This window comes from Syzygium oleosum, unplaced genomic scaffold (assembly GCF_021117445.2).
Source record: "Syzygium oleosum isolate NSW1041296 unplaced genomic scaffold, Sole_v2.1 Sole_v2.05, whole genome shotgun sequence".
Classification (NCBI taxonomy): Eukaryota; Viridiplantae; Streptophyta; class Magnoliopsida; order Myrtales; family Myrtaceae; genus Syzygium; species Syzygium oleosum.
Window position 1 is genome coordinate 9,522,091 of NW_026607489.1, and position 21,536 is coordinate 9,543,626.

Sequence of the window (21,536 nt, forward strand, 5' to 3'; positions counted from 1 at the left end):
CGAGAACGTTTAGCAACTACGGGTGACGAAGTCATTATTTTTTGCGAGATAGAAGAAGATTGATTGTATATCGTCACCACCATCGCCACCCACGTCGTCTCCAATTGATAGGAGTTCCACCATCAACATCACCACCATTTCTCGATAGTCCACCTCTCCTCTACCGTTATGTAACGACGATAGATTGGTCCCATCAGAGACCATACAAGCCCTCCTTACGCGTAGCACGGATTTGATCCAAGTACGTTCTATTCTTGGGTGTGTAAGACATGTATGTTGGCACTATTTAAGTATATGAGAATGACTTGTTGCAAATGGAAGTTTTGGAGTACTTGAAAGGTTTAGGTATTAACAATGTTAATCTTACCTAGTGATTTCCAATCTATCGAGCCTCTCTCCAACCAAAGCATGTAGCTCGATTAGGTTTCCGATCGCGTCAAGACCAGGCAAACCTCGCTCAACCTCATTTGAGAAAGTTACTTCGAGTAAAAGTCAACAGAGTTCTCAACTTTTCTAATCGACATATAAAAGCTTGCAGCTTCTTACTGGCGAGACGGCGGCCTTCGAGATAACTGTCTTGGAACTCCCAAGTGGCTCAATCCTTGACTGATGCGATCAACTTGTTTGATCTTGTTGGTAAACTTCAGCTCTTACAAAATAATTCCAACATGTTTTGTTGATGAAAATAGAAATGAAATGATCACTACTCCAAGAGAATTTTCAGTAGAAACATGGTGGTTCTCTATCACAACAAATGCTTTCTACAGGAAACCTAAAGCTTCGCTTGCAAGACCTACCGTGAGTCAATTGCTGTCGGTGCAAGATATCAGACAATTAGCTGACCAAATGAATGGATGGGGACAATATCGCTTACAGAAAGTTTGAGAGAAAATCAACAGCTACCACGAGTAAAATAAAAGCTCCGACAAACCGATACAAAGGAGCCGGTATTGGCGGGCAAAGAACTTGTATCATAGATTATCAGAAATACAAGTGCAGGGATCTAATCCTGGTACAAGCCCATTATAAATGCTCCATGAGGTACTTCGGAGACAGAACAGAAGCAAAGAGACAGAACTCAATCTAATTGAATCTCCTAGTCAGTAGAAATTCTAGATTGACTGAGGCACACTTTTTTATTGCTCAAATCAGGGATGTCAGTTAATCTACATTGAATAGCTGGCCTAATGGATCTAAATAACTGATTTTTAAAATCGGCTTCATGAATAAAATGAAATGTTGAATGAATTGAGCGGGAGATGAAGTGCTGACCCATAGGAATCGTCCACCATCCTCAAGCCAATCAAGGATGCCGTTCTGTTTCAAGAACAACAGGTTGAGAGTCTGTTTCTTCATTGAGAAAACCATTTTCCTGCTGAGATTGCATGGTATGTGTTTCTTCAAAAACCTGCAGAACCTCTTGGGCAGAAGATCCACATCCTGCTTCTGTTTGGACCTCAATGGATCTAGTAGGAGCAAGAAGAGAGGCGCGGCAAAGGGGGCAGGTCGTGTGGGTGGCAAGCCAATGGTCAATGCAACCCATGTGAAAAGTATGACCACACGCCGGTACTTGTTGAAGCCTATCCTCGGCCTCGTAGTCCCCGAGACACACCGAACATCTGCAGCCACGGAGTTTTCAAATTATGAAAGATAGACAATTAAAAGATCAATAGACAATCAAAAGATCAGGTCATCGTTTTAATGTTAAAAATGTGCATCAAACTAACTAAAAGTTCTAGCTAACATTCGTAACTTTATCCCTTCGGATTTCCTCAGGGTGCGTTTTGCAGTACGCTCCAATTAATGGACAGTATCACCATCAACAGGCAATAGCCTGCCATAAAGCTGAGCAGCAATGCCAAGCAGTCTGGAAATAAGCATGCACCGGCACCTCCGAAAAGCTGCAATTTTAATTTCTATCTCTCACATATTTATCACCCCGAGCCCAACACAAATTGTAAATGACCAAACCACCAGAGTGAGATTCAGTGTGATTATAGCATGCTTGCAGAGCCCCAAAACCACTATTCAAGGATTGCTGAACCAGGCACTTCTCATGATGGACCAATATGTGCCAATTGGTTAAGAAAAAACTTTAAATAGAACAAATGAATGAAAAAAAATCACAAGCAGCACCTGTAACAGCAAAGTGCCATTCCCAGGGAAAACTATTTCTCTTTGATTCTCCCCGATTTATCCCCTTCTAAAGAAGCCAAAGAATACTTTTTTCCTATATAACATTTACATACTTGAAGCTGCAGGACCAACTTACTTCAAAGTTATACCCACACTCTCATGAAAAATAAAAAAAAGAGGAAAAAAATGACATGAGCCATTTCATCCACAGTTATTATGTCAATGCAGGTAAATGCCTTACCCTTAAAGCTTATGCGTAGGATCTTTCACTGATTCTGCCATGCCCCAAAAAAGAAAACCACTACTAAGAAAGTTTCTCTATTTTGAACTCTGTGGGTGGATACGATACTTCATCACTTCACTTCCCACCTAAAGGTACCCACTTAACTTTGTCTAAGAGGTTTTCCCATAGTACTGCTCCACGAGAATCAAGATTCCGCCTTGGCTAAAGCCAGATAACAAGACTTGACCCAAAATCACCCCCTTTATAAAGTTCTGAATACTTGTGTCCACCACTAACCTACATGTCAAATGCGCATAGTTTTCGTCTTGTTGTCTACTAAACACCTGTTGGGCAAAAGATAAGACGATAAAGAAGTGCCCAGTAAATAAGATGACCAACCAATCAAGCCAACACAATCTCCGTGAGGCAACAATCTTTTCTTGAGCAATTTACTCTAAAACTCTGCTATGTATTCGCCTTCTAAATTTTCCAGTGAGTTACAATGCTGAAGTTTGTGATAAGCAAAAGTCCTTCCGAATCCAAAAGCTGAAAGCCCGGAGACTATGCTTTCTTTAGATGCCGAGAATGTCCAAATCACCCCATCAAGAATGATTAAAATGTTCGAATGTACAGCATCTATGTCCAGTTGAATCAGCTAAGATGAATTAATTCTACGCATCATGTGTCCCACCTGTAGCCTCTAGGAGTTTCATTTCAACAACACAAAAGAGATGACGAAACCGATTAAAACATCCCGAGACAGAGCAACAAGCAGGGCAACATTACAGTAAGCCACGCCACACAGGTCCTCAAACACTAAAGAAAAAAGGCCGTTGCATCATGTACTCACTGTGAGTCATTGACCGAGAAGCTCTCTTTATACACAATGACGGGAAGCATCTCTCTCAGTTCTTTCGTCAGGCCCACTTCAGGCTGCCAATGAGAAATCGATCAGTCAGCAACAATATCAGAGCAAGATCCAACCTTGGGGGAAGAAAAACACGAGGACCCATCGGTCTCTTACTCTGGGGACGTCGACGTTCTGCCCATCGATCGGTAAAGAAGCGCGCATGCGGAGAGACACCCAATCGGCCCTCCGGCGGCGGAGATAGAACACGTAGAAGGAGAAGAGGAGGACGAACGTGAAGACGATGGGGACGGAGAAGATGAAGGCCTGGTACAGCTTGAGCTCGGCCAAGCTGGAGCCGGGCGAAGCAGAGGAGCAGCAGTGCGCTGGTGGGTCGGAGCTCGAACCGGTCTCGGTCTCAGAAGACATCTTCCGCCGACCCGGCTGTCATTTGGCAAAGGGATCAAGATCTCTCCCCCGCACCACCCCCAACGCGAGAAAGAAAGATTTCAAACGGTCGGGGCGCACCGAGGACAGTGACACACGAACTCCTTCAAACCAGACAACCAAGAAAGAACAAGAAAATGGTCGGGCCGATGGGATCAAATGCTCAAGAAGTTGCAGGAGAACGACAATGCAGATCCGCCGAGATGATGGCCCGAACGGGGGGCGGGGCGTGGGGGCGGGGCGTGTCAGCACGGAGGAGAAAAACTCAGATGCGAGCAAAGGCCACAGGAGGAGCCGCGGTCAGAATGGAGAGAGAGGGAGAGAGAGAGGGAGAGACGTCTCAGATTTATCACGGATTTAATACCAAGGCAGGTTGCCCCCAAATAAAGGAAAAGAAAATATACGAGGCAAAAATTATTTGGTGAAGGTGTCGAATTGAATTTAATATGTACATGTGCGTTCATTTCAGTACTTGCTCCGTGCTGAGATTGGTGAGGCGACGAATGCTATTGGGACACGGAAGAATGCCGGGTCTACGCGCGACACGGACGAAAACTATCGAGTACCTTGCCGTATGAACTGGCCCCCACTCTACGTGATCGGACAAATTCGTGTAAAGCGAATTAATGTAAATTTGGAGTATCCGGTAAAAGCTCTTGCACGAGGGCCTTTTCGTCCTCCTGACTTCTTGTGTGGACTGGCCGGGAGCGATTCTTGTAAATAATTGATTCACGTAATTTATGTGGAATGATCGATAATCTTCGCAAACTCTTAGTTGGTCGAAGGAGTGGGAAAGCCAAAACAAGAAGGGCAAACAAAAATAGAAGGAAGGAGAAGAGAGAGAGAGAGAGAGGGAAATTAATAAATTATCCTCGTTCTCTCCAAACTGCTGAGAGCCTAGGAGAAAATCATGTGAAGAGAAGTCGAGTTAGTTAATGGACCGCTGTGATATGTTTGGCGAAATTGTAGGTCCATTTCATCTTAAAAGTTTCTCGGATTCGGCCCATAAAAGGTACTAGGAAAAGGCAATGCGGTCCTGAACCTCTTTGATCTTTGCAGCTAGCCACCCTAGTTTAGGGGTTATCTAAACTCGAACTTAGGAATTTTCCTGCCATCCCATTCAATTCTCGAGCTGAAGTTTTGATCTAGTACGACCCATCTGTTGATCTAGAACGACCGATCCGTTTCATTCGACTCGTTGACAGTACAACGTTGTGTTTGGTTTGATGGAATGGCCATGGTTCCTGGTCCAATTGCTTGGGTGGCACTAAAGAAGTTGGAATCGCCATATTATGGGAACGAGAGCTTTCCTTCCTGTTTCAGGATCATCTCATTCAAGAGCATACCCCAGGGATTGGTCAGTCTAGCCCCACCCACTTAATAATTACATTTCAATAAATCATTATATCAGTCGACATTAATTTATAGTTAAGTATAATGATAGAGTTATTATGATGACGATATTATTTGTTATTTCTTTATGAATCTAAATAATTTAATAATTTAATTTCTCTCTACGGTACCTCATGTAGTGATTCAGTTGGGTTCTTCGAATGAAACCTCGCTACGAGGCGAGGAATCGCAAGGGACAATGAAAATGCCTCTACTTCGTTACTCGTCTCAATTATGGTACGATGCAAGTTTGACTCTCCCCCTTTCCACGAATTTCTCATGATCTTTCATGGTAAAATGTATTGGAGGGACAGAGTCATACAAAACATCGGCTTTCAAGCACAACCATCAAGGAAATAAATGGGAATTCTGATATCCGGCGAATAGATGTTTGAGAGGAAACATTGGTGCTCCTTCAGCTATTGTTTTTCCACGTTAGCGTCAATACTAAACCAAGTAAGTTTAGCTGCTTCTTCGCCAACACCAGTATGGCAGAATGCGTTTCATATAACCATGAAAGAACAAATTACATTGAATCCACTGCACATTCGAGTGGATGACATATTCAGTAGAGATTCCGATTGATTTCTAAATGTGATCATAACGTTCACAGGTTACTCTCTGACCCACATGGCGCCTTAGCACCAGCATAAAAGATGACAACCGCAGAGCATTATACAAAGCTGAAAATAGTCTTATATACACAAGGGTTGCAGGAGTAATCAGCTGTCAGACATCTCTTACCTTTATCTTGACATCTTTTGGCGAATGGTCGGTCTTTTTAGGGCTTGACGAACCGGATTTGAACTTGCTTACCAAAAGCTTGAAACATGGTAGAGATAATACACAGAGGAAGGCGAAAATAAAAGGCGCAGCAACAAGCCATCCCAATAACTGCAAAAGGATTTTTAGCTCTCACAAATCCAAGACATAAATACCATAAGACTCCCTGTGCCCAACATAATGATAAATCGGGCATAGTAATCTACGATAAAGCCAGGAAATCTCAGTTTCTTTTTTTGGTTGGAAGGAAGCCTCAGTTGGCTTGGTAGAACAATTACTAAGACATTATCTAGAACACAATCTTTTATAACTTCTCTAGTATTTAAGCTTAAAGAAACTGCTAAAATACAAAAGAAGTCAGGAAATGCTTCAGAATACAGGTGTAAAGGTGTACGAATAAACAAGAGGATGTGCAAATGACCTCTACAGATTTGAAGAAATCATATGAGAAAGGTTACAAGAGAATCTCTCTGAATGATTTCCAGAGAAGAAAGGATCATGATTTGCATATATATGAGCTACGAAAGAAATGTATGACTAGCTGTGACTTTAGTAAGGGGACATGAAGGCAAAATCGAAGACTTTCCTACAACCAAAAGGCGACCCCAAGCCTCGACAACGAAAGGATTAAAAAAAAATGTAGTAGAGGAAAATTGGGTCTCACTAAAGGATAAAATGAGCAAGACTCGCTCGAGATGATTTGGGTGCTTGTAATGATGCCACTATGCTGCTGTGAGATGTCAATATAGGATAAAGATTCAAGTCAAAAGGGGTCCGCAAAAAATTGAAAAGACATTGAAGAAGACCATGAGGTAAGATATAGAGCACATAGATATTACATAGGACTAGACCCATTAAACGGATGGGATGGGTCGGGTCGAAAATAGTCCGTCCCAAATGGAGCCATTTCCATGTAATACAAATTTAGTGGCCCATATCCAACTCAACCCATATTACTAAAATACTTCCATATTTAATCAAATCTAAGAAAACTTGTATCCAAACTGAGGTGAAAGAGCGCAGTGAGCGAGTGCGAGACAAAGTGAAGAGAGAGTTATAAAGGTGAATTGGGATTAAGTAAATTGTGAACCCATTTAACTCCTCTATTATTTTGGATTTTACCATTCTAAACTCATTTATGACCCATTTATTGAATATAACTAACCCATATAATAACTCAACCCATCAAATATGGGTTGGGTCTAAGTAAGTTGTGAATTTATTGAACATTCATATTATGACCCATTTTGACAGGTATACATAGGAGTGATTACAATTCAAGCGCGATCATGTTTCACATAGCCAACCCATTTAGTTATGCCTAGTTGTGGTCGGTGTTTTTCTAGTAGCATTTAGTCTTAATTTGGATTATACATGAGAACAATGACATATTTAAGGACATACATGGAACTTCTTTTAACAAAAGAGAAGAGTAAATGGAATAAATTTGCCTCTCCAAATAAAGTAGACAAAAAAGGGGGAAGAAAAAAGACAATCCAGAAATAATGAGAGGGTGACCACACTTACCGCATGACATATACTCAGTAAGACTTCACGAGATGCACGACCCATTAGCACCTTCTTCAAGGCATCAGATGTTAGTGGAAAATGAGGCCCCCCTGATATGAACTCGCCAAAGCGCAGAAATGGAACCACCAGACTTCAAAGGCCAAACAAACATGTTCCAAGAAACAAATTAAACTAAAATAAGTTGCTGGCAAGCTGAATTTGGAAGTATAACTCACAATAAGCTTCATGCAAACAGCATATAGGGTTAGGAACTAAATATACTGAAAAACAAAGGCTGAAATCACAGTGAATGTGAACTCTCATTCAGCACTAAGCTTACAATGGAGATCAAAGCAGTTTATGGATTCAATCAGACAGTAACATTGTTAGGATTTCTGTTGCAAAAAGGCCCTCGGTGGTTACCTTCTCAAAGGGGTGTTAAGTATAATATTATGGATTCCATTTTGATGGCACATAAACTAATCTCTAAAACTTGTTCTTCTCATATTCCTGGTACACTATCCAAAGCAGGAAGCTACAAGACTTGTCTCTCGTGAACTATGACAAAGACAGTTGGAAATTATAAATTCAAACAACTACTGCTCAGTCATTGAGCGGTCCAGTCTTGATGATTAAGGACCAGCTCCTATCACCAGCTTGATTCTCCCTATATCCATTACCTTAGCAGACAAAACTGAACTCCAAAACATCCAAACCATAAGCAACTGTAAGGGGTCGTGCTCAGGTGTTGCTTGGTCTGTCCGGAGAACCACAGAGCTGCTCCGATAATCAGAGTCATTCTCATTCTCATCCATGAAACTTGGGGCCAAAACTGTGTCATGGGTCAGGATAGGAAGAGGTAGATTTCTTGGGAGAATAGATTCCTTAAGATTTGAGAGGATATGAGAGCAAGCTCTAAGGAACCAAGTGGCTTCTGATTAGTCCAAACAGTAGCTCATCTGCTGGAGCTCGGCCATACAACTTGTTCCCCATCAAAATTATGCTCAAAGTTCAGATTTTGAACTGCACAGTTGATTGCCAATTTGGCAAATTAAGTTCAAGGATTGTATCTAACTACTGATCTAAATTTAATTGCAACATTAAGTATCAACAACACACTTACCCATAACATTGAATGACAAATGGTCTACTTGGTTGGGGCAACTTCTTTTTCAGCTTGCACTACTCGGCTAGTCAGAGTTCTGCAATGGTCTAAGCTCTTAGTCTGACAAATGTAACGACAATGACTTTGCTATGAGAAAAGGCCAAATATGTGACTAAAGATGTGATTTACTGATTTATGCCATTATGACTCTCCAGAAGTAGATCCTTTCCTGACTTGCATCCAAAACTGTGCACCGAAAGCATCACTCCCACACTTTGACTCTCTTTTGTCCTTTATCTCAAACTTACCAGTTAAGGTCAAGAGGCTCTTTGGGGAGATAAGGGTTTCAGATGTCGAGTGTTAGCCTAGCAAATTCTTTTTGTGGCACCTAAAGCACTATCAGTTTTCTGCTGGTTAGCATATTTGGAAACTTTTATTCTAAACGTACATTATGTTAACGTCGGCCAAGTATCAAACACATGACCCCTGGTTATCCAATCATTTAATAATGAAAAGTCACTCTTTAGAGCCTTATGCTTTTAGTCCACTGAACATCCAATTATCTGTGAAAACTAAATGGGGACTATCAACAGAAGTCAGCAGCTTCTAGATATACTGATATAGTCTTGTCCTATTTCAATTATTCAGGGCAAGAAGCATAGTGCTGCCGCAAAATTGCTTACCTCAATTCTAAAGGAGTAGCCATGAAATTAAACAGCATCACACTGGGGGCATGACATCGAGATCCAAGCAAGGCAATCGCCACTCCACAAAGAAAGACCGTGACACCTGTTCAACATAAAATGAGCCCATCAACTCGCATTTGAAATGCTTGATGCAGTGCAATCTTCTGGTCCAAAATAGGGAAGAAAGAGGTGTTTCTATTATGCACTCCACAATGAGGCTGGTCCCTCTTTTAGTAGAACCGCCTATGAATGTGAGCAAAAAAAATCGAGTTCCATTGCTCTTTCTTCAACTACGGGATACGTGCCAGACTTACATGGCTCCTAGAATGGGATGATGCGTGCCAACTTGACATGTCTCTACAAGTTTAATGTCAAGACTCTTACGAGAGTACCGCCAAGCTTCTAGTAGGCCGAATTAATAAGGATGAGGGTAGACCTTGAGCTCATAGCCCAAAAGCTCAAATCCTAACTGTGTACCGGGACTAAAAAAATGGATGCCAAATGCAGTGTTTTGGTTTTGCAAGTATCGCTCCATTGTCCAAAGGTAAAGAAGAACAAACATACCACAAATTGGAAACACGCCGAGGGTAATCCCAAGAGCCGCAGAAAACGCCAGCTGCTTTGGTTCTGCACCCCTGCGAGTTCAAGATTCAGAAGAAACGTCAATCCTTCGTCACCCTCGATTACCGTAACCATTCTGGCTTAGAAGAATGTCTTCACACGCAAACAAACGCAACGCCAAAAAAGGACCCAGGATCGGAACAGCACGTTCTGGACATCCGAACTGGAGCAACCAAAGCATCATCGCAACGACGACGGAGATCTAAAATCTCATCTTTCAATCGACCCAGGAACTCAGAAACCCGGGCAACCCGCTTCTTCCATAGATCCCAAACCCACCGTTCAAACCACAAACGCGTGCTGGCTTCGACGTAGCGAACGAAACGGAGCAACATCAAACATTGCAGTAACCCACATGCAAGCTGTGCAGCCACTCGAGAGAGAGAGAGAGAGAGAGAGAGAGAGAGAGAGGGAAAGAGAAAGAGAGGGTACTTGCGGAGGATCTGGAGGAGGGGATCGACGACCTTGCCGTGCAACCAAGGCATCAGCCCACTTCCCAGAATCCGCATCGTCATCCACTCCAGCGATCCCTCGAGATCCAGGCGCGAATGCGAAGCTCGAACCGAGCCGTCGAATCGAATTGGGTCGCGCAATGCGCAGAGATTCACCGCCTTCAATCTCTCTTCGAATCGCGGGGCTTGCTTGCTTGCTTGATAGCTAGCTAGCTATTTGCTATGAGCTTGCAGACACGCTTGCTTTCAATCTTGAGGAACCTGTTTTGTTTCCCCGGCGTTGTCAGTTCTACTCCAGATATTTATACGTCTTTCCTTCAATTTGGTCCTCGAATCCTTAGTCATTGTTCAATTTGGTCCTTAAAATTGATTATGATTAGTTAATCTCATCACGTGTGTTTTTTATTCGAACCAATTCGGTCCCTCTAACCGGCGCCGACGGAACAAATTTTCAAACCTACAAGAAGAGGAGCGCTAGAAATACCTCCTTTCCCATTAGAAACCAAATCGGCGGTCCTTTCGCTCGAGATGACTGTGACGAGACAGTGACCCGGACGTTTCGGACTTGAATGGTCACTCGAGATCTGAGATTTTAATCGGTTAAAGTTTGCCCATCGATGTCGGGGTGGCCATCAAAGACGGTGCATTAAAGTGAAAATTCATTTAGGCAATGGGGACTTCCGCGCAAAAACCATGCAAATGTCTTTTTTCGATACAACTCTCAACAATTTCTATTTACGACTTTTATTTCTTAAGGTCTCGTTTATTTCGCAGAAGATAAATGATTTGGAGAACAGTTTTCCTAAAAATGATCGTTTGTATTGCTTAAAATAATTAGTAAATAAAAAATATTTTCATTATTGATGACAATTTATGTTTTGACATGTTCGTTGATGGCGAAAATATTTTTTCATTCATTAATGTTTACAATCGATACAAACGATCATTTTTTAAGAAGATGTTTAACTCCATATTTGCCATGGAGCTTAAATTCAAGGCTCTCCTCAATACAAGACGAGGCACGTATTCAGATAACCAAATTATTGTGTTGATGTCACTAGTCATGGCCACGGTTTGGAACCGACCGGTTCCGGTTCGGAACCGGCGGTTCCGGTTCGGAACCGGCGGTTCCGGTTCGTGGCCAAGTATGAACCAGACGGTTCCGGGCCGGTTCCGGTTCGGAACCGGTCGGTTCGGAAAAAGAAAAGGAAAAGGAAAAGAAAAAAAACAGAAAAGAAAATAATAAAAAATTAAAAAATTACTGTTCCGGTTACGGAACATTATTCAATATAAGTTGTAATCAAATTTGGGGACAAAAAGACAAGAGAGAAAGAGAGGGCTTGAACTTAATAAATTATCATTAAGCACATTACAATTCGTTACAACGATCTATAAAAAAAAGGAGCACAATATATATGCCCTAAAATGATCCCAAAACCTAAGCATTCCGTGCGCAGGGGACCAGAGGTCACATGTCGTCGGATTATACTTCGATTTCCCTAAGCTCACGTGGGCGTACCCGGTATGAGAAACAAGGGTTCCCGAAATATTTACCAACTCCAATAGTTCTTTTACCCTCAATCGTCACTACCCGTTCCGGTACCGGTACCGGTACCGGTAGCGGTAGTATCTCCGTCGTTAAAGAATTCGGATTCATTATTCCGATCTATCTCTTATTGCCGGTATTGAGCCTTCGTCCAATCAGCAACACAAGCTTGAATTTCCACTGATTTTGGAGCTAATCTTGAACGATGTTCGTCCAAAATATTACCTCCGGCACTGAATGCTTGTTCGACCGCAACTGTGGAACAAGGGGTTGAAAAAATCTGTTTTGCAATAAGAGAAAGGATTGGGTATTGGCTTGCGTGCCTCTTCCACCAATCCAAAATTAAAAAATCTGTACCACCTTCGGATTCAGTAAACTCAAATGAAACGGTTAGATAAATCTCTAATTCAGAAATATTTCCTATTACTCCCTTTTATTTTTTTTGTCTATGTAATAAAAGTTGGTACCCTCTACTAATTTTACCTGTATTGTCATTTTGTATCTCAGTAGATTGAGAAGATCCAATATCACCTAAATTATATTTAGTATAAAATTCATTATATATTTCTATTACTACGTGTTTAACCTCACGTACTATGGTTGTAACATTTATCGCATCATAATGTAAACATTGATAATACGTTCGCAAAAAATCATTTAAGCCATCCAATTTGCAACGCGGATAAAAAATACAAGCAACTAAATAAATAATGGGAATTTCGCTATAATAATGTAGCCACTTCATTTTCATTGCAACGATAGTATGTTGTAATTCAACATCATTTTCATATTCATCAAAAATTCCGACAATATTAGTACACTCTACTAAAAATAAATGTGTAGTAGGATAATAAACACCGGACAAAGTATAAGTTGCATCATTAAAAACCTTTAAAACATCTAAAATTTTTTGGCAAATATCCCACTCTTGTGGGTATAAATTAATATGAGGTATATTATTAGAAATGAATGCACATAATAAATCTTTATATGCTAAAGATTCACTAAGCAAGTGAAAAGTAGAATTCCAACGAGTTGGAACATCTCTTGGAAATCTTTTTGGCTTTTTGCCATTTTCTCTACAAAATTTACCCCATTCTTTCATTTTTTGGGATGTTTCCATAAAAATTGAATCGCTGTTTTTATTGGTTGAAGAAAAATATCAAGAGTTTTCAAACCATCTTGTACACATAAATTTAAAACATGACAAGCACATCTAACGTGAAAAAATTTTCCGCCAAAAGCGGGTTTACAAATATTTTCTAAATCGGCAATTGAAGCGGTATTTGCTGCGGCATTATCAAAACCAATTGAAAAAATTTTGTTAAGCAAATAATATTCTTCTAAAACTTGCCTAATTATTCTATAAATATTATTTGCCGTATGCTTATCATCGAAAACTCTAAATGCAATAACTCTTTTTTGAATACTCCACTCGTCATCTATCCAATGACATGTTATGCCCATGTAAGAATGATTTTGCCAATGATCACTCCAAATATCACTACCTATATGCACGCATCCATTAAATTGCATAAAAAAGTTTTGTAAATCTTTTTTTCCATTTTTGTAAAGATCTTTAATTACTCGTTTAGTTGAATTTCTAGGAACACGTTTTGCTTGTGGAGCACATGCTTTTTGTACAAATTCATTAAAACCAAATCTTTCTCCAAAATTAAATGCTAAATGCTCAACGGAAATAAATTTGCCTAATTCTTCCTTATAAGTTTTTTCATTAAAACGAAATAAAGGGGAAGTGTTAGGATTGACGTACCCGGAAATTTGTTGTTGCCCGATATCGATTCCCGTTTCGGTTGGATGTTTGCTCCTAAGATGTCGTTTAAATGTTCCATATCCTTGTCCACCTGTATATTTATATATTTTCCCACAATATTTACAAATTATATCATACCTTTTTTGACCAATATCAAACCTTTCCATTTTCGTGAAGTGATTCCAAATGTCAGATATAAATTCTCGTTCCGCTTCCTTTGTTGTAGATATTTCGGCAGGAGGATGAAAACTTTCTTGCGTCGGGACGTGCTCCACATCGGGAAAAATGTTGATTTCATCATCTTGAAAATCTGCATATTCACGAGGATCAAAAGAATGATGGGATTCCGTCATGATATTCTTACCTTTGCCAGTTGGCACTCGACTTCCACTTGCCATTTTTTGAGTGGATTGAGAGAATTGAGTGGATTAATTAGGAGAATTAAGAAAGAATTGCGTGGATTGAGAAAATTGAGAGAATTTAAGAGAATTTGAGAGAATTTCGAGTATTGAGAAAATTTGAGACTTGAGAGAAGAGAATTTGAGAGAATTGTGAGTATTGAGAGAATTTGAGAGAATTTATAAGAAAAAAATGAGAAGAAAATTTAGGATTAAAAAAAAAGAAAAGACAACCGTTGCAATTTTGCAACAGTTATCTTTTTTTTTTTATAAATTTTTGCCCGTTTGGGCGTTGGCCTTGGCCGTTGCCAGGGCAGCCTAAAGGCTGCCCTGGCAACGGGCCGCAAGGCGCAAGCCCGCTGCAGGCCTGCAGACGTGCAGGCCTTGCTGCGGGGGTTTTTTTTTTTTTTTTTTTTAAATTTGCCCGTTGCCAGGGGCTGTCCTGGCAACAGGCCGTAGCAGCATTGCAGCTTCTTTTTTTTTTTTTTTTGAACCGGGCCCGGAACTGGTGGTTCCGGGCCGGTTCAAAAATTTCTGGAATCGGAACCGGGCCTGTAGGGCACGGGCCGGTTCCGATTCCGAACCGCGGGCCCGGTCAACGGGCCGGGCCCGGGTTTGACCGGGCCGGTTCCGGTCCGGTTCCGGGCCGAAACCGGCCCGTGGCCACCACTAGATGTCACGGCAAAAGTAAGGACTCATTCAAACGGGAAATCTACTAGTTATGGAAGACCTATCGTTAGAAATTTTAAAAGTCACTGCTTTCTCAAACATGTTAGAATTTCTTAGTCTATTTCTTTATTTTTGGACCATTCCCTCCTTCATCGTATTGAAAAAAGAAAACAGCTTTCCTCCCGCTAAAATTACGAAAAGGAGGTGGTTACGAGAGACTTGTTCAAAATGAGTAGTTTTCGTGCTAGCCAAGGCATATTTTATTGTGGATATAGAATTCTTATGATAACATCGAGGATTATCGATATTGATAATTTTTAACTTTCTAGAAAAGGAAGGACCCAAGGAATCGAGTTAAGTGAATATTCAAGTGTGTAAGTCACCGTTCAAAAAAATTTGGTACGTACTCCGGTACACCGATCATGATCAATATTAGAGACTATTCATTTCCTCTTTTATTTATTTTTTCCGCTTTCCGTTTTGGCGGGTACGGGATTGGGTGAGGCTATAAATTACCGTCTCTTTGCGCCCAATTTTAGCAGGTTCCCGACGTCCGATCCTCCCATCGTCTCCTTCAGCTTCACTCTCTCTCTCTCCCCGATCGCCGTCGCCGATCGCCGTCGCCGTCGCCGCGCCAAAGCCAAGTCGCTCGGTCATCTCTCTCTCATCAGGTGCGTCTCTCTGTTCTTCGTCGCCTAGGAATCGCCGCGATCGCGAGCTCACGACGCCGTCGGCGCGATCGCTAGTGACGTCGAGCTCGCAGCGCCGCCATCACGAGCTCGCGACACCGTCGCCGGTGCGGCGTCTCTGCTGTACTTAGTTCCGCCTCCTTCGAGGACTCGAGCGCGCTTCGCTCGGTCATTCAGCGGTTACAGCTGAACGATGCGTTTCTGTGATTTCGTCGCGAGATTAGCGGTTTCTTTGATCACTGCACTAGAGCTTCTCCTCGTGGTGTGATACAGAGGTTTCCAAAATGTCCAGTTCTTACACGATCTGTCTCAGCTCAGGGCTCTGTCGACGAAGGAGTCGGAGATGCTAGTTCATAATCGGAAATTAATCTCGTGTTTTCACTAGATTTGATTTTGACAACGCAGTATTGCTGCACGGAAATTCTTAAGGAAAAGCACTTTTGTTTGATGACTTTCCACTTTTGTACATTGGATAACACATGATATGAATGTATGTACAGTTTGAGATGGAGGAATACTTGCAGTACATGAAGACTCTGCGATGTCAAATGAACGGTGCGTCTCTACCTCCTGTCATTCTCTTGAAGTAGAACATGTACACCTATGTGTAAAATTTGTTGCTGAATTGCAATTGTGTATCAAAAGATGTGGAGGATCAGGCGGCCAAGATGTCGGTCGAAGAGCAAATGCAGATTACTACCATTCAATCTCTGGAAAGCGACCTCACTTCTGGTTTGGTTTCTCTCTCTTATTCGCTACTTCTTCTCTTACACACATGAGCATGCGCAGGCACAGGCACACATGATTAGGACATGATAGGTGTATGTGCAAACATATGTATTACCTGATCCGCATATGTGTGCGCTCCATTTCTTAACGTGCATTAGTTTGTCCCTGTATGTTTGTCTTCGAGGTTTATGTTTAGCTTCAGTTACAGTATCTTACCCGTTTCCTAGTGGATCCACCAAAGACTACGATCTTTTTTAAATAACAATACCATTAATAGATGACAATTTTTTTACTGGTGCTTACTCTATCTGCTTTTGCTTATCTACCTGCCAATTACATACTATAAACCGTAATAAATTTCTGCAAGAGCTCAGTAAGGTATGTAATGGTTTTTCTAAACTCATTGGCTAGTACCAGTAACACTAAATGTCAGTCTTTTATTAGTGGATTAGACTTGCTAGGTCTATTTGTACACGAGCGGACCCCAATGTCGGATGTGCATTGTTGATATTTCTGGTTGTTTCAGAGAGTATCTTTCCAACCCTAAGTCGGTGTTTGTTCTCCTTGTCCCTATGATTTGATTGGATATGTGGACCTTGTTCTAGGTGTGAGGTACCTTTCGTGAGAATAATTCATCTGCTTGTTGTATTGATTTGGGAGCTGCGTGATTCTTCTTGACCTGGTGTGTGATAATTACAGTAACTTTTTGAATGTAAGCTTTACTCTTCTTCTATATCTCCTCGAAAGTATTTACCCAATCAATTCGTGCAAGTTATTGTTAGTTTGGCTAAAATCTTTTGATCCTCTTATTTCAATCATTATTGCTTTCGGGTAATTTTGTTGTGTATGCTACTGTATAGAATTGTTAAAAGCGATCAATCTTTTCCTGTTCTTAAAGTACTTAACTTGCTTTTCTTTTTAAAAACGTTGTTTGTCCAGCAAAATCTGAAATTCAAAAACTTAAAGAAGAAACGGAGCAGATGATGACTGCAAAAGGTCAAATATGCTCTCAGATATTGGACGAACAGAGAAAGGTCGCTTCCTTGGAATCTGATTGTCGCACATTGACACAGGTAGAGCTCCTCCTTATTTATGTATGTGTAATTTAATTGATAGTGATGGGTTACATGAACTCCACCAAAAGAGTGGAAAAGAAGAACACGATCACCTGTTGGGTTCTGAAGAAGGAAGCGATCTGCAGCCTAATATCCGATATACTGAACTGTGATCTCTGTCCTTCACGGTGATCCCGTGATGAGATGCTATTCTGCTTGCCTTACTAATAAACTCCAGAGACAAATTTTTCGCCAAGATGTAATGGATGGAACTTGGAAGAATCGTTTGCACCATTCCATCTCGTTGAAACTCAACTAATCATCCGATTCAACAAAAATAGTATGCTGTGTTCTCCATTCCTCAAATAATATTTCCGTTTTCAAGTTACAGGCTTATTCTTATGTCCCTCTATTGGTTGATTGGTCTTTCGCTTGTATTAATGTGAATAATTCGTTGATGCTGCTAGTTCATGTCCATGATATCTTAAAGAAAATCCGTGACTTGGAGTTCAGGTTCATGCCTTAGTCCACTCCGAGATAGAAAGATACCAGATAAAGAGAAGCATTGAACTCTATTGTTTGCAGCGATTATTTTTTGTGTAGCAGCTTTTCCGATTATCAGGTTAGGGCATAAAGGCACTGTAATATGATGTGGGAATGGACGATCGTGAATCTCAAAATAATTCTGAAGAGTCAGACACTGTATCAGAAACAAATATGTCACCAAAGGTTTCAGAAAATAGTTTCAAGCTCACAGTGTGGCTGCTTTTGATGGCTAGTACATAGCTTGGAATGTCGAGCAGAACTCTAAGGCCAACGTGAATTTTAGATTTGGATCACTAGCAGAAAATGAGGATGGAGAGGAAGTTGGAGAGGTTTCAAATTTGTCTTTCAATTTACAAGACATAGATGTTTATCTGATACGAGCTGAAAAGCTAAAAGGCAATCAGAGCAGCAATTAAATTCTATATCTTTTTCCTGGAGCCTTCTCAGAGTTCTCTGGAGACAAATTTCATGTGCTAAAAAGCTGTTTGCTTTGATCTTTGGCCGTCGAAGCGGCTAATACTTGAATAGGTATTATCCCAAAATGTGTCAAGATAGGTAATTTTTCAATCATTTCTGTGTTGATTTTCAAGTTTGTCCATATAGATCTGGCTGAGCAATAAATTTTGATTTTGACACTTTTAAAGTCAACTGTGTTATATTTTGACACTTTATATGCTGGAGTGTGAGGCTTTCTAAACTTATAAATGACTAAGCCACATGATTGATTATGCTTAACAAAGAAACTTGGGAAAGTTATCTTACCATGAATATTTGTTGGAGTTCTGTGCAGACTTTGGAGCTAATTGACCAAGAAAGAGTAAAATTATCGGCCAAACTAGTTGAGAAAAGGTTACTGGCCTGTTCTCAAGTATCTAAATTTGTTGTGTCCTTGAACCCGAAAAGATGCCGTGTTCTTCAACTGTTCACTGAATTTCTTGGACTTTCAGCACTTACTACGCCAAGGTTGCTGAGGATATAAATGTCAAATTCCAGGAGCTACAAGTAAGATTTCTCAAGTTTTGACCTCTCAACTTCAGAATGTCCACCAAGCAGCTGACAGTCTTTTTATCCTGTTCTTTTAGGGATGGCTTAACTGTTGCATACCAAGCCCAGACACAGAAGTGCGTGACTTGGTACTCCTTTTTGTTTATCTACTTTTGGACTTGCTATTACCATTAGATTTTAAATTTGTCATATCGAGGAGGATCATCCTTTGTTGTGCTCCAATATATGTACTTTTAAATACACGTACAAACATCTTGGTTTGCATTGCTTCAGTCACTTTTTTCCCTCTTTTAGTTCCTCAGTATTAGTCTTCGGAAGGCTGAACTTTTTTTATTTTGTGAACTGAAGGCTGAATTTAATGATGGGAACTCTACTATAAATTATATTATGGTCCCCTCTAGGAAAGAGTTTGTTAACCGCCTCGAATTCTCTTACGTCTTTCTGTCTTGGCTATTACCTTGCAGCCAAATGGTTAGTAATATGCTTTTTAGATCATAGCAGTGCTTTTGCTAACCAGAATATTGGCAGGTCAAGGAAACATTCGATGAAGAAAAGGTTGCAGCTGGAGGTATGGGTATTTGCCTTTCTCAAGTTTGCACTATAGGCCAACGAAGGCATATGTTGCTGACATGTGATCTTCTTTAGAGTTTCTATTTTTATGTCGTCATGATCTATTGTGCTTTTTAACAACATGACACCTATTTCTTCAGCATAAATCATCATTTGGCCATACACTTCAAACAAGAATAGTTTCATCTTTCTTTCCATCGGTATGAGTTTAGTTTGACAGATATATTATTGAGATAAGTCCGTCAATTTCCTTGAGTAACTGCTGAGTCTCTGTCAACCTTTCCTTATTTTTGCTGGAGCACGGTCAATGTACCTAGACAGGCAGAGGTTGTCAGTAACCCAAGTTTATCCGTCATGAAAGCCATATTACTAGTCTAGTCTTTAGTATTGTTAGCCCATTTGTTGCTTCATTTGGTCATTGTAATCTGATGTTTCAACTTAAGGCAGGATCTACACCAGGAAAACTTATCACCTACATATAAGCGCCAGTAAGCGGATACAATTAGGAGCCATGCTCCATGTACTTACTGTGTACCGTGAGGAAATGTGTACAAAAATTTCCATTTCGGTTTACTTGATCTGATATCGAATGCTGATACCTTTGCAGCAAGGGGCAAATCCAATCACCTGGTTATTGATAACATGGTACTCACAGACAAAAACTAAAAAAAAAAAATTGTGTTTATTGAACAGAGTAGTTACTTAAATTTAATGCTTGAACTTACAGAACAATGAAGCAAGCAAGGAACTGATCTTCAGTGTGGATTCTGCGACAGCAAAACTTGATGAGATTAAAAGAACAAAAGCTAAGCTAGCTGCAGAAAATTCTGCAGTTAAGTAGTCCATATCTAAATTCCACAATGTGTTGATTTCGATTCTCTGGTTAAAATGATTTTCTCTAATTGTCAAAGCTTAGAGCGGATATGTGATAATATGCACTACAATGCTCATCTTGGGAGATAAACACCAGAAAATAGAGCATACCAACTCATGGTCCTGACTGAAGCATGTTCCATTTCAATTTTATAATCTAGCAGAAACTGCCATGGAGCAGCTCGATTTCCCCTTTTGACATGAGTGTGATGTCTAATTTCTAATCACTTGGACTATAGAAGCCTTTATTGTAATGATGTAATATAGGGGCAACTAAACACTAGGAGTAAATATCCTCGATTTGCAGCTATCATCATTTTTCCATGAACACTAATGGTTCTAGTGCAACTCCTATTATTGCAGATGAAGCAGCAAATGAAAAGCCGGTCAAATGAGTTCCAGGTGAGTATCAAGGCAATAGGTACTGTCAAGTACGTATTATACTCGATCACCGCACCATGCAATACCTATGTAGAATGTCTGCATTTGGTTTCAATGAACCAAATCATTAAAGATATAGGTAATTTGAAGTTCTATTAATGTGGTTCGGCTTATCTGCTGTACCTGGTTCTAAAGTGGATCCTTGAAGTACAGGTCCAGGACTTTTTATTGATTTTACTTGGTTGTACTTATGTTTCAGCATCATTGTTTGCTGTGGTGCAATGCAGGAAGAGCTAAGGGCAATGGATGTTAAGACGTTGGACAAGGAACAAAAAGCTCTTTTAGCAGATATTGTTGGGGAAACCGAGTTCGTGCAGTCTCTGCAGAATCAAATCGAGAAACTGAAGGTAGAATTATTCCAAAATTGTGATTTTCTTTTTAAAAAAAAGAGAGTGGATGGGTGTTGACAATATCGTTTTTGAACACTGCGCTGTTAACTGGGGAGTGCACCCATAAAACGGGATTGGTTTCACTCTACTCCTAACCTCTGTTATCTTCCAGAACTAGGAGATTGTTTTTCTATTATAGCGTCTAGTTTTTTCTCTGAATTTTACTGTTCTATATATGCTGTCTCAACTCAAACAAAAAATTATGTGACACACCCTTTTGTTAGAAATTTTGTTAGTACCTTATTCATGTATATTGCCGGAATCATTGGTTTATCTGCTTTAAACAGGGAATATCACAGCTCGTGAAGTGCGCCTGCGGACAGGAGTACAAGATTGAGTTAGATGCTTGTGTATAAACAGGGACAAAAAGCAGCCAGAACATCGGATACTCATAAGTTTTAACTACTAACTAGCCTAGTGATACGATACTAAACTGGAACAACAAATGGCTCTAGAGGAAGTCACATCAATAAAAACCAGTTGTGAAGAAAAAAAGGAAGGAAAACTAATGACAAAATGGCGATCCGAGTCGAATTGTAGAGGCTACTGCCCAACCAAACAACTTGCTGCTTCATTGTAACATCCGTTCTTAGTGACCATATTGAGCCGGAATACCTATCAAGCATAAAAAGGTCAGTAAGCTCTCAAGAA

At 40.5% G+C, this 21,536-nt stretch overlaps 3 protein-coding genes across 4 annotated transcripts; 1 reads left to right on the forward strand and 2 right to left on the reverse strand.

Annotated features, from left to right (window-relative positions):
* Nucleotides 1–950: 950 nt before the first annotated feature.
* Nucleotides 951–3,878, reverse strand: LOC115681609 (RING-H2 finger protein ATL7-like). The gene is made up of 3 exons (XM_030605601.2): nucleotides 3,384–3,878; nucleotides 3,210–3,292; nucleotides 951–1,619 (listed from the first exon to the last, which is right to left on the reverse strand). The coding sequence occupies exons 1-3, from the start codon at nucleotides 3,633–3,635 to the stop codon at nucleotides 1,304–1,306; spliced, it is 651 nt and encodes a 216-aa protein (XP_030461461.1). The 5' UTR covers nucleotides 3,636–3,878; the 3' UTR covers nucleotides 951–1,303.
* A 1,654-nt stretch (nucleotides 3,879–5,532) lies between these two features.
* Nucleotides 5,533–10,472, reverse strand: LOC115681677 (uncharacterized). The gene is made up of 5 exons (XM_030605694.2): nucleotides 10,182–10,472; nucleotides 9,693–9,763; nucleotides 9,126–9,231; nucleotides 7,356–7,488; nucleotides 5,533–5,939 (listed from the first exon to the last, which is right to left on the reverse strand). The coding sequence occupies exons 1-5, from the start codon at nucleotides 10,262–10,264 to the stop codon at nucleotides 5,775–5,777; spliced, it is 558 nt and encodes a 185-aa protein (XP_030461554.1). The 5' UTR covers nucleotides 10,265–10,472; the 3' UTR covers nucleotides 5,533–5,774.
* Nucleotides 10,473–15,130: 4,658 nt separating this feature from the next.
* LOC115681676 (uncharacterized) lies at nucleotides 15,131–21,308 on the forward strand. 2 transcript variants are annotated; one of them, XM_030605692.2, is made up of 13 exons: nucleotides 15,131–15,259; nucleotides 15,778–15,832; nucleotides 15,923–16,009; nucleotides 16,946–17,079; nucleotides 18,398–18,456; nucleotides 18,555–18,609; nucleotides 18,690–18,740; nucleotides 19,141–19,180; nucleotides 19,790–19,827; nucleotides 19,910–20,014; nucleotides 20,419–20,457; nucleotides 20,724–20,843; nucleotides 21,173–21,308. In XM_030605692.2, exons 2-13 carry the CDS (start codon nucleotides 15,784–15,786, stop codon nucleotides 21,239–21,241), a joined length of 846 nt encoding a protein of 281 aa, XP_030461552.2. In that variant the 5' UTR covers nucleotides 15,131–15,259; nucleotides 15,778–15,783; the 3' UTR covers nucleotides 21,242–21,308. The 2 variants fall into 2 exon arrangements, with proteins under 2 accessions (XP_030461552.2, XP_030461553.2); XM_030605693.2 differs by having other exon boundaries at nucleotides 18,690–18,728.
* The last annotated feature ends 228 nt before the right edge of the window (nucleotides 21,309–21,536 follow it).